The following is a 16,197-nucleotide window of genomic DNA, read 5'->3' on the forward strand; positions in this document are numbered from 1 at the left end:
TGTCCTTTAGGGACATCCCAGAAAGGGGCTGCAGTGCTGTAGCTGTCCACTTTTGGGTGGTGTCTGCATATCATGCAGAACCATCTGTAAACCAGGCCCAAATTTTCTCTTCCTCAGTCAGCTGATTGTAAGGAACTCCCCAAGATGCCACAGCTGTGGGCTGGGAAAGAGAAGGTAAGGTGGAAGGGGTGGGGGCCATGGCATTTGGGCCACTTCCTCATGTAATTTACTTGTGCTTTCAGGACCCATTCGAGCTCAGTCTCATATATACCATTTCCATTTTACGATGGAGTGGTGCTGTGCATGCCCAACTTTATGGATTGGTGGGTCGGACAACACCCAGCTCATAATAGGTAACTCAGGTCTCATGGTAACTTGGTGGTCCATGGTTAAGTGTTCTGTCTCTACTAAGGCCCAGCAGCAAGCCAACAGCTGTTTCTCAAATGGAGAGTAGTTATCTGAAGAGGATGGTAAAGCTTTACTCCAAAGTCCTAAGAGCCTCTCTCTCTAGCTAAGCCAACTTGGCAGGTGAAATCACTGCCCTCTCCCCTACATGGGATCAGATACCCCGGGGAGTGAATCTCCCTGGCAACGTGGAATATGACTTCCGGGGAGGAATGTAGATCCAGCATCGTGGGATGGAGAACATCTTGACCAAAAGGGGGATGTGAAAGGAAATGAAATAAGCTACAGTGGCAGAGAGATTCCAAAAGGAGCCAAGAGGTCATTCTGGTGGGCACTCTTATGCACAATATAGACAACCCTTTTTATGTTCTAGTAAATCAGAGTAGCTAGCAGTAAAATACCTGAAACTATCAAACTACAACCCAGAACCCATGAATCTTGAAGATGATTGTATAAAAATGGAGCTTATGAGGGGTGACAATGTGATTGGGAAAGCCATATGGACCACACTCCCCTTTGTCTAGTTTATGGATGGATGAGTAGAAAAATGGGGGAAGGAAAAAAACAAAGGCACCCAGTGTTCTTTTTTACTTTAATTGCTCTTTTTCACTTTAATTATTATTATTGTTATTTTTGTGTGTGTGGTAATGAAGGTGTCAGAGATTGATTTTGGTGATGAATGCACAACTATGTAATAGTACTGTGAACAATCGAATGTACGCTTTGTTTTGTATGGCTGCATGGTATGGGAATATATCTCAGTAAAATGAATTAAAAAAAAATCCTAAGGGCCTACATTGTGATTCTCCTATAGGAGCCTGCCAAAGGCTCCAAACAGCATCTTTATTTGCCACTGACACATCCAGCACCATTGGGTCAGCTGTATGATATGGTCCAAGTGGCAAAGCAGCTTGCACAGCAGCCTGGACGTGTTGCAGAGCCTCATCTTGTTCCAGTCCCCACTCAAAACTAGAAGCTTTTCTGGTCACTCAGTAAATGGGCCAGAGTAGCACACCCAAATAAGGAATATGTTGTCTCCGAAATCCAAAGAGGCCAACTAAGCATTGTGCCTCTTTTTTGGTCTTAGGAGGGGCCAGATGCAACAGCTTATCCTTCACCTTAGAAGGGATATCTTGACAGGCCCCATACCACTGGACATCTAGAAATCTTACTGAGATGGAAGGCCCCTGTATTTTTGTTGGATTTATCTCTCATCCTCTGCCACACAAATACCTTACCAACAAATCTAGAGTAGTTGCTGTTTCTTGCTCACTAGGTCCAATCAACATATCAATATAATGGACTAGTGTGATGTCTTGTGGGAGGGAGAAATGATCAAGATCCCTGTGGACAATATTATGACAGGGCTAGAGAGCTGATATAACCCTGAGGTAGCACAGTGAATGTAAACCGCTGGCCTTGCCAGCTGAATGCACACTGTTTCTGGTGGTCCTTACTAACAGCTATTGAGAAAAAAGCATTTGCCAGCTCAATAGCTGCATACCAAGTACCAGGGGATGTGTTGATTTGCTCAAGCAATACCACATCTGGAACAGAAGCTGCAATCGGAGTCACCACCTGGTTAAGCTTACAGTAATCCACTATCATCCTCCAAGACCCATTTGTTTTCTGCACAGGCCAAATAGAGTTGAATGGGGATGTGGTGGGAATCACCACTTCTCCATCTTTCAGGTCCTTAAGAGTGGCATTAATCTCTGCAATCCCTCCAGGAATCTGGTATTGCTTCTGGTTTACTATTTTGCTAGGCAGGGACAGTTCTAGTGGATTCCACTTGGCCTTTCCCACCATAATAGCCCACACTCCACGAGTCAGGGAACCAGTGTGAGGATTCTGCCAGTTGCTGAGTATGTCTATTCCAATTATGCAAACCGACACTGGAAAAATAAACACAGAATGGGTCCGGGGACCCACTGGACCCACTGTGAGATGGACCTGAGCTAAAACTTCATTGATCACTTGACTTCCGTAAGTGCCAACTCTGGACCAGAGTGATGTTTTGGGTCTCCTGGAATTGTCACTTCTGAACCAGTGTCTAATAATCCATGAAATATCTGATCATTTCCTTTTCCCCAATGCACAGTTACCCTGGTAAAAGGCTGTAGGTCCCCCTGGGGAAGGCTGGAAGGAAGATTAACTATAAATTTTTGGCAGTATAACAGGCTCCTTCCCCAAGGGTACCCAGCCTTTCCCTCATTCAAGGGGCTCTGGATCTGTAAACTGTCTCAAGTCTGGGAATTAATTAAGGGGCTGTGACTCTCTGTTTTTTTAATTCAAGGGAGACTTTTGTTCACTTGACCTAGAATTCTGCTTATATAGTGCAAACAAGAATTTAGTCGATTGCCCATCTGTTTTACTACTTGGTACTCCATGATCTACTAGCCAATGCCATAAGTCTCTGCGTGTCAGATTATTTTGATTGCTGCTTTGAACTTGTTTTCCATTATGGTAGCCACGCCCACCTTGTCTGTGGTGATTAACTGCAGCCACATGGCTTCTGCTGACTCGGGGTCCGATTATCCCCATTGGGTTTAAGGATTCCAGCTCAGTGATAGCAGTTCCTACAGTAATATCTGAACTACAGAGAAGGGTGACTACAGAGCTCTTCAGGGATGATGGAGCTAGTCTCACAAATTTATTCCTCACAGTCCTGGTACAAGGTGTAACCTCTGGACATTCCAGGGTATGTGAGGAGGTCTTCCATGATAAATCCACTCCAACATTCCAATCTCTCTAAGCCTTTGAATCCTCTCTACATTATACCAGGGCAGTTCTGGTATTTCAACCTCCAGTAATGCCAGCCACCTTTTGATCCATGTTTCAGCCAACCACCCAAACTGTTAACACCCTTTCTAACCCTTTGAGCTACAACATTGAATGCCGAATCTCTGCTTAGTGGGCCCATATCAGTAAATTCAGCCTGATACAATCTTATATTCCTTTCACCATTATCCCACACCCTTAATATCCATTCCCACACATATTCCCCTGGTTTCTGTCTGTGTAAGTTGGAAAACTCATACAGTTCTTTTGGAGTATAGCATACTTCCTCATGGGTCACACTTTGTACTTCACCATTTGGGGCCTGTTGGGACTTTAGTTATATGTCTTGAAGCAAAGACTGGTGGTGGGGATGGATCAGGAAAAGAATTAGAAATATCCCTCAAGCCATTTACCTCAGGACATTCTGTTGCATTTTCATCTCTTAAAACAGGATTAATCTCTCCAGACAGAGGAGTGAGGGCTGCTTCCTCAGGGGAGGTGATTACAGGATTAGCAGGCACTGAAGGGTTATTCTCTTTAGGTGGAGGTTGGATGGCAGACTCCTTAGGGCAGACTGGGAGTGGAAAAGCTGTTTCCTCAAGTCAGACTGGAGGTGAGGGGGGGAGTGTTTCCTCAGAACAGACTACTACAGGTATATCTAACAAAGACTCAGCAGAATCCAGAGTTCCAATGTCCTCACTGCCACTATTATCAATCCATATGTCCCCATCCCAAGTTTCAGGATCCCATTCTTTTCCAATCAATGTCTTTAATAACAGCAGACACCCTGCAAGGTTGAGATTATAGTTTACATTGTAAATCTGCTACTTGCACAGTGAGACTTTGGGTCTGGTTTTCAGAAATTTCAAGCCTGTGGCCACACGAAGTAAGATTTTCTTTCAGGGCACACATAGAAACGTTTACATCTGTCATACAGCACCTAAGTTTCAAATTTGAAGCCTTTAGCTCATCCCTTTCTCTTATAACTTTATCCAGTGTATCTAAGAGCAACCAGTCAACATCATTATACTTCTTAACTCGGCAAAACTCTGTGAAGGTGTCGAAAACACTGTCACCCAGAGCCTTGCTTCGTACAAGAGTATGATTAGGAGAATCAAACAGTGCTATTTTGCGTATCTCCGTTGCCAACTCATGCCATGGACTGTCAGTGCCATCTTGATTATTGGAAATGGAGTCATTAATACCTTTGAATCTAATCAGAGTAGAAAACAAATGTAAAAGCCCATTTTGAGATTCTGTTTCTCAGGAACCACTCCTGGTACCAAGTTGTATTAGTTAGGGTTCTCTAGGGAAACAGAATATATTTATATCTATAAATATAAGATTTATAAAGTTGTCTCATGCAACTGTGGGTATGCACAAGTCCAAATTCCATAGGGCAGGCAGCAAACTGGCAACTCCAATGAAGACGTTTGATGAATTCCTCAGCCAACAAACTGGCAACTTCAATGAACGTGTTCAGTGAACTCCTCAGGAAATGAACTGGCACCTTCAATGAACTCCTCAGGAAATGCTTCGCTGGTCAGCCAAAGAAGTGAAGGTCCTCTGTCTATCGTGCTTAAAAGTCTTCAACTGATTGGATTAAATCCAGCTGACTGCATTCTCTCATTGTGGAAGACACGCCCTTCATTGACATCATCAGCCACAACTGCAGCCAATTGACTGATGATTTAATAAATCAGCCTGTTGGTTTATTAACCAGCCACAAACATCCTCACAGCAATGGTTAGGCCAGTGCTTGCTTGACTAGACACCTGGGTACCATCACCTGGCCAAGTTGACACATGAACCTAACCATCACATAGTGAACCAAATCTGTCCTTCCTCCTCTTATGTCAGCTGGTCATAAGGGACCTCCATCTGGCCATAGCTATGAATTGAGGGAGAAGTGCTGGTGCAACAAAGGTTGGTGACATGAGGGGTCTGCCACCTGCCCATGCAACCTATTTGTGCAATTATGAATTATACCACACTGTGCAGATGAATTTCATACTGTTGGAGGACATTTTCAGGGTAAATTTCAAGAAGTGGGTTTATTGATTTAAAGGGTAAATAAATGCATATAGAATTTTGTTAGATATTGTCAAATTCTCCTCCACAGAGGTTGTATAATTTTGCAGTCTTACCAGTAAGGTGTGGGAGGTTGTTTCCCTAACTTCAATAATAGATTGTGATGTAAGTTTTTTAATTTTTACCAGTCTGATAGGTAAGAAATGGAATCTCAAAGTAGTTTTAATTTGTATTTTATTATGAGTGAAGAAGAATATCTTTTAATATTTTTAGCAATATTTTATAGCATTTTAAGGGAATTGTTATATGTCTTTGGCCCTTTTATCTATTAGGCTTTTTTTTTCTAAAATGTTTAGGTATTAAGCATATGAGTCCTTTATCTATAATATGTGCTGCAAATGACTATTTCTTCCAGTTTTCTATTATGTTATTTTTTGCTGTTTACACATTTTTTTATGTAGTTGAATCTCTTTTTTTTAAATTGCACCTGGATTTTGAGTCATTGTTAGAAAGTTTTCTTTGCACCCAGATTATAGAAGAATCCAACCCGTGATGTCTTTTAGTATTTATAATTGTTTTTCTTTAAATTTAGATCTCTGATCCATTTGGAGTTTATATTTGCCATGTCATCCAATTTCATCTATTTTCAAATGTATATCCAGTTGTTTCAGTGCCATTTTGTCTGTCTTTACCTCAGTGATTTAGATGTCAACCTTTACCAAATACTGAATTTCCGTTTGCACTTAGGACTATTTCTGGACTTCCCTGTTCTACTTCCCTGGTCTATTCAAGCTATTTGCATGCCAGTACCAGACTTAAACATTTACTTTCAATAAAGGTAATATGTGCCTTTTTAGATTCTGAGAGCTGGGATATTTTTAACTCCATCACCTTTTTCTTTTTCAACCCCAGAGAATTTCCATTGTCTGTGCACCCATGAAAAGGGCTTTGGCTTCAAGGGGAGCAGCTTCCATCGCATCATCCCCCAGTTCATGTGCCAGGGCGGTGATTTCACAAACCATAATGATACCGGGGGCAAGTCCATCTATGGGAAGAAGTTTGATGATGAAAACTTTATCCTCAAACACACAGGACCAGGTAGGACCCGATGATTGTCTGGTGCAAGTGCAGCTAGGTTAGGGCTGAAAGGCTGTGGAGGATGTTCTGGCTGCAGGGTTCTGGCAGTCCTGAAAAATGGTCAGCCTTGCTGGAGTGGAGTAAGCTTTGAACTTATCAAGGTTTTTTTGTTTTGTTTTGTTTTGTTTTTAGTTACTTCAAGCTCATGTTTGTCTTCTTTTATTATAATAGGAAAAGACCATAGAATCCTGGTTCTGCTACCACAGTGGTATGTTATTGCTTTTGTACCTTTTTATTTTATGTAATTTCAAATTTACAGAAAAGTTGCAAGAATAGTACAGCAGGGAACCACTCATAAATCTTTATAAGCCTTTTTTTTTTTAATTTTAAACTTTTTATTTTGAAATACTTTCAAACCTAACAGGATGGTTACAAAAATATTGCAAATCCCATACAGAGAACTGTAGCATACCCATCCCCCAAGATACACAGATCTACCAATTTTAACATTTTTCCACATTTGCTTTATCATTCTAGCTATCTGTACATCTATCTATTTAATAATCAATCTTTTTTCTGAATACTTGAGTATAAGTTGTATACATCATGCTCCTTGAATACTTAATACTGCCATGTATGTTTCCTAACAAGGATATTCACTTATGTGTCCACCTTAAGAGCAGTTACCAAGTTCAAAAATTTAACATTGTTATAAAGCTTGCAGTCAATATTCCAACTTTTTCATATGTCCCAATAATGTCCTTTTGAGTCTTCTTTCCTCCCCTGTTAGAGCCCTTCCAGGATTATGTATTGCCTATAACTGTTGTTGTCTCTTTAGTTGCTTTCTTTCTTTTCTTTTTTTTTTTTTTTTTTTATCATGGTAACGTATATACAGCATAAACTTTCCCAGCTCAGCCACTCCCAAGCACACCATTCAGTGGAATTAATTGCATTTACTGTGTTGCAGTACTCTCACCACCTTCCATTACTAAAGTCTTCCTGTCTCCCCAAACAGAAATCATATATCCGTTTTGCATTAACTACCCCCTCTCCCTACCCCTCACTTCTGGCAACTTGCACTCTTAATTTCTGTCTCTGTGAGCTTGCAAATTCTGTGATATTTTCTTTGTAGTTCCCATGGTGTTTAAATGAACATCCTAAATCTGTAACAATCCCTTTTGCTTTAAAACAACTTAATTTCAATAGTATACACAAACTATGGTCCTGTACCCTTCTGCCCTCCACCTTTATGTAGTTCTTATCAGACATTACATGTTTATACATATGAGTCCAAAACTACTGATTTCTCATTATGTTTATGCATTTGCCTTTTAGATCCTGTAGGAAATAAAAAGTGGATTTACAAACCAAAAATACTGGCATTTATATTCATCTCTGTTGTTATCCTTACTGGAGATCTTTATTCTTCATGGGGCTTTGATCTGTTGTCTTTTGTCTTTTCCTTTCAACCTGCAGAACTCTCTTTAACATTTCTTGTAAGGCCTGTCTAATGGTGGCTAACTTCCTCAGCTTTTGTTTATCTGGGAATGTCTTAATCTAGCCATCTTTTTTTTTTTTTCTTGATGGTTAAAGGCATTGTTTTTTTTTAAATGCAATTTTATTAAGAGATATTCACACACCATATAATCCATCCAAAGTGTACAATCAGTGGCTCACAGTGTCATCACATGGCTGTCCATCACCACAATCAATTTTAGAACATTTTCATTACTCAGAAAAAAAAACAAAACATACCCCAAAACATCCCAAACCACTTATCCCCCCATTATTGACCCCTAGCACTGGTGTGGTACATTTGTTACCACACCATGATGAAAGAATATTAAGACGTTGCTGTTAATTATAGTCCATATTTTGCAATACATGTGACTTTTCCCATATACCACTTGTGCCGGTTTGAATGAATTATGTCCCCCAGAAAAAGCCATATTCTTTGATGCAGTCTTTTGTGGCAGATGTTTTAGTGCTGATTAGATTGGAATCCTTTGAGTCTTTCCATGGAGATGTGACCCACTCAACTGTAGGTGATAACTCTGATGAGATAATTTCCATGGAGGCGTGGCCCTACCCATTCAGCGTGGGCCTTGATTACTGGAGCACTATGTAAGTTCAGACAGAAGGAGTGAGCTTGCTACAGCCAAGAGGGACACTTTGAAGAATGCACAGAAGCTGAGAGAGGAGCTGCAGATGAAAGACAATTTGAAGACAGCTGTTGAAAGCAGACTCTTGCTCCAGAGAAGCTAAGAGAGGACAAACACCCCAAGAGCAACTAAGAGTGACATTTTTGAGGAACTGCAGCCTAGAGAGGAACATCCTGGGAGAAAGCCATTTTGTTACCAGAACTTCGGAGCAGACGCCAGCCACATGACTTCCCAGCTAACAGAGGTTTTCTGGACACCATTGGCCATCCTCCAGTGAAGATACCAGATTGCTGATGTGTTACCTTGGACACTTTATGGCCTTAACTGTGTAACCAAATAACCCCCCTTTTATAAAAGCCAATCCATCTCTGGTGTTTTACATTCTGGCAGCATTAGTAAACTAGAACATCACTCTATTATTAACTCCTTGTAATAGAATCTAATCTTTGCTATTTCTTTCCTTCTCCTTGCTTTCAGATTAGTTTGCTGTTCTTTCTCTAGTTTCTGCAGATGCTCAGTTTGGTCTTTGATTTGAGCTCTTTCTTCCTTTTTAAGGTAGGTGTTTAGGGCTATAAATTTGCCTCTCAGCACTGCCTTTGCTGCATCCCATAAGTTTTGATATCTTGTGTATTTGTTTTCATTTGTCTTGAGATATTTACTGATTTCTCTTGCAATTTCTTCTTTGACCCACTGACTATTTAAAAATGCATTGTTCGCTCAGACACATGCCCCACATTCAGGACTTGCAGCACCAACAACACACACAAACTTGGTGCACCAATTGGACCCCCACACACCACAAAGACAAAGTAGGGGAGAACCGACTTGAGGGGAATAGGTGACTCACAGATGCCATCTGCTGGTTAGTTAGAGAAAGTGTATGCCACCAGGCTGTAGATCTGAGAAATTAAGAGATTGCAGTTTGAATAATTCTTCATATCCTAAAAGAACCCTATCAAGTAAAGCAAATTCCAAGAGCCCAGAAACAACAGAAAATTTTAAAGCATATGAAAAAACCATACAATATGGATAACCTAAACCCAAACACCTAAATCAAAAGATCAGAGGAGACAGTACTTGGAGCAATTAATCAAAGAACTAAAGACAAACAATGAGACCATGGCATAGGATATAAAGGACATGAAGAAGAGCATGGCACAGGATATAAAGGACATGAAAAAGACCCTAGAAGAGCATAAAGAAGAAATTGCAAGAGTAAATAAAAAAACAGATGATCTTATGGAAATAAAAGAAACTGTTGACCAAATTAAAAAGATTCTGGACACTCATAGTACAAGACTAGAGGAAGCCGAACAATGACTCAATGTCCTTGAGAACCACAGAATGGAAAATGAAAGAACAAAAGAAAGAATGAGGAAAAAAATCGAAAAAATTTAAATGGATCTCAGGGATATGATAAAATAAAACGTCCAAATATAAGACTCATTGGTGTCCCAGAAGGGGAAGAGAAAGGTAAAGGTCTAGAAAGAGTATTCAAAGAAATTGTTGGGGAAAACTTCCCAAACCTTCTACACAATATAAATACACAAAGCATAAATGCCCAGTGAACTCCAAATAGAATAAATCCAAATAAACCCACTCCAAGACATAATCTTATCAGACTGTCAAATGCTGAAAAGAAGGAGCAAGTTCTGAAAGCAGCAAGAGAAAAGCAATTCACCACATACAAAGGAAACAACATAAGACTAAGTAGTGATGACTCAGCGGCCACCAGGGAGGCAAGAAGGCAGTGGCATGACATATTCAAAATTCTGAGAGAAAAATTTCCAACCAAGAATACTTTATCCAGCAAAACTCTCCTTCAAATTTGAGGGAGAGCTTAAATTTTTCACAGACAAACAAATGCTGAGAGAATTTGCTAATCAAAGACCTGCCCTACTTCAGATACTAAAGGGAGCCCTACTGACAGAGAAACAAAGGAGAGAGATATAGAGAAATTTAACAGACATATATAGAACATTACATCCCAATTCCCCAGGATACACATTCTTCTCTAGTGATCATGGAATTTTCTCCAGAATGGACCATAGGCTGGGACATAAAACAAGCCTCAATAAACTTAAAAAAAATTGAAATTATTCAAAGCACATTCTCTGACCACAGTGGAATACAAATAGAAGTCAGTAAGCATCAGAGACTTAGAAAATTCACAAACACCTGGAGGTTAAAAATGAGGGGGTGAAGAAAACATTCCCAGATGATCAAAAGCTGAGGGACTTCATCACCAGTAGATCAGTCCTATAAGAAATGCTAAAGGGAATTGTGCAGGCTGAAAGGAAGGGACACTAAACAATTGACTGAAATCACATGAAGAAATAAAGATTTCCAGTAAAGATCACATGGTAAATATAAATACCAATACTACTGTATTTTTGATTTGTAACTCCACTATTTACTTCCTACAGGATCTAAAATTCATAAAGTGTAATGATAAATCAGTGGTTTTGGACTCAGTGTAAAATATGTAATTTTTGACAAGAACTACATAAAGGTGGGGGAATGGAGGAGTATAGGAACATAGTTTATGTGTCCTATTGCATTTAAGTTGGTATCAAAGAAAACAAGATTGTTATAGACTTAAGATGTTAAATTTAAGCCCCATGGTAAAAACAAAGAAAGTATCAGAGAATATGATCATAGAGAAGTAAAGTAGAATATGGGTTACGAGAAGTGGGGGAAGGAGCAATGGGGAGTTAATAAGAAATGAGTGTAGGGTTTCTGTTTGGGGTGAGGGGAAATTTTTAGTAATGGATGGTGGGAAAGTGATGGCGTTGCAACATTGTGAATGTGACTAATCCCACTAAATGGAATGCTTGGGAGGGGTTGGAATGGGAAGATTTATGCTGTATATATGCTTCCACAATTGAAAAAAAAGACAGTCTAAATAGATAATGACAATTAAATGCCATAGATGATCCTGGATGAGACTTAGAATAGAGGAGAAAAGGCTCAAAGGGACACAATTGGGACATAAGGAAAAAAATAAAATATAGAATGTAAGCTTTATATCAATGTTAAATTTCTTGAACTTCTTAACTACACTTAATGTGCTTACATAAATGAATATTCTTGTTCATAGGAAATGTATATGTGAATTATATTATTTGCTCAAGGATGTGTGCAACTTGCTCTCATATGTTCAGAAGACAGAGCAATAGATGATGGATAATAGACAGGGAGGGAGGGAGGGAGGGAAAGAAATGGTAAAGTGACAAAATATTAAAGTTCATAGATCAGGGTATCAGTGCAGGGGGGGTTGGGGTATGCTGGAGTTCTGTGTATGGGGTTTGTATTATTTTTGCATTTGTTCCTGTAAGTGTGAATTTATTTCAAAATAAAAATTAAAAAAATAAAAAAAAAAAACATATTGTTTAACCTCCATATATTTGTGCATTTTCCAGTTCTCCAGCTGTTACTGATTTCCAGCTTTGTCCCATTTGTGATCAGAGAAAGTGCTTTGTATAATTTCAGTCTTTTAAAATTTATTAAGACCTGTTTTGTGCCTCAGCATGTGGTCTTATCCTTGAGAATGTTCCATGACACTTGAGAAGAATGTATACCCTGCTGTTTTGGGGTGAAGTGTTCTATGTATGTCTGTTAGGTCTAGTTCTCTTATCCTGTTATTTAGGTTCTCCATTTCCTTACTGATCCTCTGTTTAGATGTTCTATCTTTTGAAGAGAGTGATGGGTTGAAGTCTCCCACTATTATAGTAGACATCGGTTACTCCCTTTAGTTTTGCCAGTGTTTGCCTCATGTACTTTGGGCACCTTGATTGGGTGAATAGATATTTATGATTGTTATTTCTTCTTGGTGAACTTACCCTTTTATTAATATATAGTGTCCTTCTTTGTCTCTTACAACATTTTTACATTTCAAATCTATTTTGTGTGATATTGGTATAGCTATCTGTTCTAGTTTGCTAATGCTGCCAGAATGCAAAACACCAGAGATGGATTGGCTTTTATAAAAGGGGGTTTATTTGGTTACACAGTTACTGTCTCAAGGCCATAAAGTGTGCAAGGTAACACATCAGCAGTTGGGTACCTTCACTGGAGGATGGCCAATGGTGTCCGGAAAACCTCTGTTAGCTCGGATGGCACGTGGCTGGTGTCTGCTCCAAAGTTCTGGTTTCAAAATGGCTTTCTCCCAGAACGTTCCTCTCTAGGCTGCAGTTCCTCAAAAATGTCACTCTTAGTTGCACTTGGGGTATTTGTCCTCTCTTAGCTTCTCTGGAGTGAGAGTCTGCTTTCAACGGTCGTCTTCAAACTGTCTCTCATCTGCAGCTCCTGTGCTTTCTTCAAAGTGTCCCTCTTGGCTGTAGCTCCTCTTCAAAAGTTCACTCTCAGCTGCACTGAGTTCCCTCTGCCTGTCGGCTCATTTATATAGCTCCACTGATCAGGCCCACCCTGAATGGGTAGGGCCATGCCTCCATGGAAATATCTAATCAGAGTTATCACCTACAGTTGGGTGGGGCACATCTCCACAGAAACACTCAATCTAATCAACACTGATAACATCTGTCCACACAAGATTACATCAAAGATAATGGAGTTTGGGGGACATAATACATTCAGACTGGCACACTATCCCAGCTTTGTATAGGTTACTGATTGTATAGAATATCTTTTTCCATCCTTTCACTTTCATGTTGGGTCTAAAATGGGTCTCTTGTAAACAGCATATAAATGGATCGTAGTTTTTTTTTTTTTTTTCCATTCTGCCTATCTGTGTCTTTTGATTGGGGAGTTTAATCCCTTAACATTCAATATTATTACTGTAAAAGCAGTACTTGATTCAAGCATTTTATCTTTTGGCTTTTATTTATCAGATCTATTTTTTCTCTCTCTTTTTATACTTTTTGTTACTCTTGTTGATAATCTTTATTTCTATACTCTCCTCCAAGCCTCTATATCCTGTCTTTTCTTTTCAGTCTGCAGAATTCCCTTTAGTATTTCTTGTATGGCAGGTCTCTTATTAATGAATTCTGTCAGCTTCTGTTTATCTGTGACTATTTTAATCTCTTTGTCATTTTTGAAGGACACCTTTGCTGGGTAAAGAATTCTTGGTTTGCAATTTTTCTCTTTCACTATCTTAAATATATCGTACCACTGCCTTCTTGCCCCCATGGTTTCCGATGAGAAATCAGCACTTAGTCTTATTTGGCTTCCCTTGTATATGGTGAATTGCTTTTCTCTTGCTGCTTTCAGAATTTTCTCCTTTTTGGCATTTGACAGTCTGGTTAGTATGTGTCTTGGAGTCGTCTGTTCAGATTTATGTTGGGCTTCTTGGATTTGCATATTTATGTTTTTCGTAAGTGTTGGGAAATTTTCGGCCATTACCTCAAATATATTTCCTGGCCCTTTTCCCTTTTCTTCTAGGACACCCATGAGGCATATGTTTGTATGCTTTGTGTTGTCAATCACTTCCCTGAAACACTGTTCAAAATTTTCCGTTTTTTTCTTCATTCACTTTTTTGTCTGTTTTAATTCAGCAGCTCTGACTTCTAGCTAGCTGATCCTTTCCTCTGCCTCTTCACATCTGCTGTTGAGTGTCTCTGGTATATTTCTAATTTCATCCATAGTGTCTTTCATGTCCACAGGGTCTGTTTTTTTTATGTATTCTTTCAAATTCTTCTTAATGCTTACTCATCTAGTATCTTCTTTTTTAAAAAAATACAGTTTTATTGAGATATTTTACTGGTTTGTATATATTATGTCCCCCAGAAAAAGCCATGTTCTTTGATGCAATCTTGTGGGGACAGACATATTAGTGGGGATTAAGTTGGAACGTTTGGATTATGGTTGTTTCCATGGAAACGCACCCCACCCAACTGTGGGTGATAACTCTGATTGGATAATTTCCATTTAGGTGTCGCCCTGCCCATTCAGCATGGGCCTTGATTAGTTTCCTGGAGCACCATATAAGCTCAGCCAGAAGGAGCAGGCTTGCTACAGCCAAGAGGGACACTTTGAGGAATGCACAGAAGCTGAGAGAGTAGCTGCAGATGAAAGACAGTTTGAAGACAGCTGTTGAAAGCAGACTCTTGCTCTAGAGAAGCTAAGAGAGGACAAACACCCGAAGAGCAACTAAGAGTGACATTTTTGAGGAACTGCATCCTGGAGAGGAATGTCCTGGGAGAAAGCCATTTTGAAATCAGAACTCTGGAGCAGATGCCAGCCACGTGCCTTCCCAGCTAACAGAGGTTTTCTGGACACCATTGGCCATCCTCCAGTGAAGGTACCCAATTGTTGATGACTTACCTTGGACACTTTATGGCCTTAAGACTGTAATTTTGTAACCAAATAAACCCCCTTTATAAAAGCCAATCCATTTCTGGTGTTTTACATTCTGGCAGCATTAACAAACTAGAACAGATATGTTCATATATCATACAGTCATCCACAGTGTACAATCAGTTGTTCACAGTACCATCATATAGTTGTACATTCATCACCTCAGTCCATTTTTTTAGCTGTTTCTCATGCAGTTTTTTTTATTAGAGAAGTTGTAGGTTTACAGAAAAATCATGCATAAAATACAGAAAATACAGAGTTCCTATACACCACCCTATTATTAATAACATGCATTGGTGTAGTATATTTGCTCAATCCATGAAAGAATATTTTTATAATTGTACTATTAACTATAGTCCATCGTTTACATTAGGGTTCACTATGTTGTACAGTCCTATGATTTTTTTCTTTATTAGAGAAGTTATTGGTTTACAGAACAATCATGCATAAAATACAAGATTCGCATACATCACTCTATTATTAACATCTTACATTGGTGTGGAACATTGGTTACAATTGATGAAAGCACATTTTTATAATTGTACTGTTAACTATAGTCCATGGTTTAATTTAGGATTCACTATTTATGTAGTGCAGTAACACCTGGTTTGCTTCTGTCTCTTGGCAATTGTGGGTAATGTCACTATGAACATAGGTGTGAAAACATATGTTCAAATCCATGATTTCAGTTCTTTGGGTATATACTGAGAAGTATGATTGCCAGGCCATATGGTGATTCTATACTTAATTTCCCGAGGAACTGCCAAACTGTCTTCCACAGCAGCTGCACCATTTTACATTCCCACCAGCAATGAATGAGCATTCCTATTTCTCCACATCATCTCCAACACTTGCAATTGTCTGTTTTTTTAATGCATTTTTTATCATGAACTTTAATATATAAACAACAGTGATAACTTTCAAAGTATGATTTAACAAACAGAGAGCAAATTTCAAAGAATGTCATGGGTCACAGTTCCACAACTTCAGCTATTTCCATTTTTGTAAAATATAACATACATACAGAAAGGTATTAACTCTTGCTGTACACCTCAACAAGCAGTTATATAGGTAATTTTAAAAATTATGGGTTACAGTTCCATAGTTTCAGTTCTTTCCTTATCGTGAAATATAGGGTATATACAGAAAGGAGAAGACTTTCAAAGCCCAATTCAGTGAGTAGCTTTAGAGCAAATTTCAAAGAATGTAATAGGTTACAGTTCCACCATGTCATTTACCTCCTTCCAGCTATTCCAACACCCCAGCATTTAAAAAAAAATTATATAAAGTTTCAGTATTCATAGACCTTTGTTAAATCTTACCTTGTTTGTTGCTACCTCCTCCTCTCACTTTCTCTCTCTCCATCTTCAGGGGTGTCTAGGAAGTGATCACCCTAACTTGTTCATATTGAAAGGGGGTATTGGCA

General features: G+C 39.1%; 1 protein-coding gene across 15 annotated transcripts in view; it reads left to right on the forward strand.

Annotated features, from left to right (window-relative positions):
• LOC119527521 (peptidyl-prolyl cis-trans isomerase E-like) overlaps nt 1–16,197 on the forward strand; it is an 89,614-nt gene that overhangs the window by 27,058 nt on the left and 46,359 nt on the right. For 14 of the 15 annotated variants that reach the window (XR_005215422.1, XR_005215415.1, XR_005215421.1 and 11 more), the window contains 2 exons: nt 6,130–6,315; nt 6,526–6,562. Coding sequence is in view for 2 of the 15 variants with exons in the window: in XM_037827623.1 (XP_037683551.1) it covers nt 6,130–6,315; nt 6,526–6,562 (223 nt within the window). In the remaining 13 variants the exon portion in view is untranslated. Of the gene's footprint in view, nt 1–117; nt 175–6,129; nt 6,316–6,525; nt 6,563–16,197 lie in introns of all 15 variants that reach the window. The other variant, XR_005215419.1, reaches the window with a different exon arrangement.

Source organism: Choloepus didactylus, chromosome 2, assembly GCF_015220235.1.
Source record: "Choloepus didactylus isolate mChoDid1 chromosome 2, mChoDid1.pri, whole genome shotgun sequence".
In the NCBI taxonomy this organism is placed as follows: domain Eukaryota; kingdom Metazoa; phylum Chordata; class Mammalia; order Pilosa; family Megalonychidae; genus Choloepus; species Choloepus didactylus.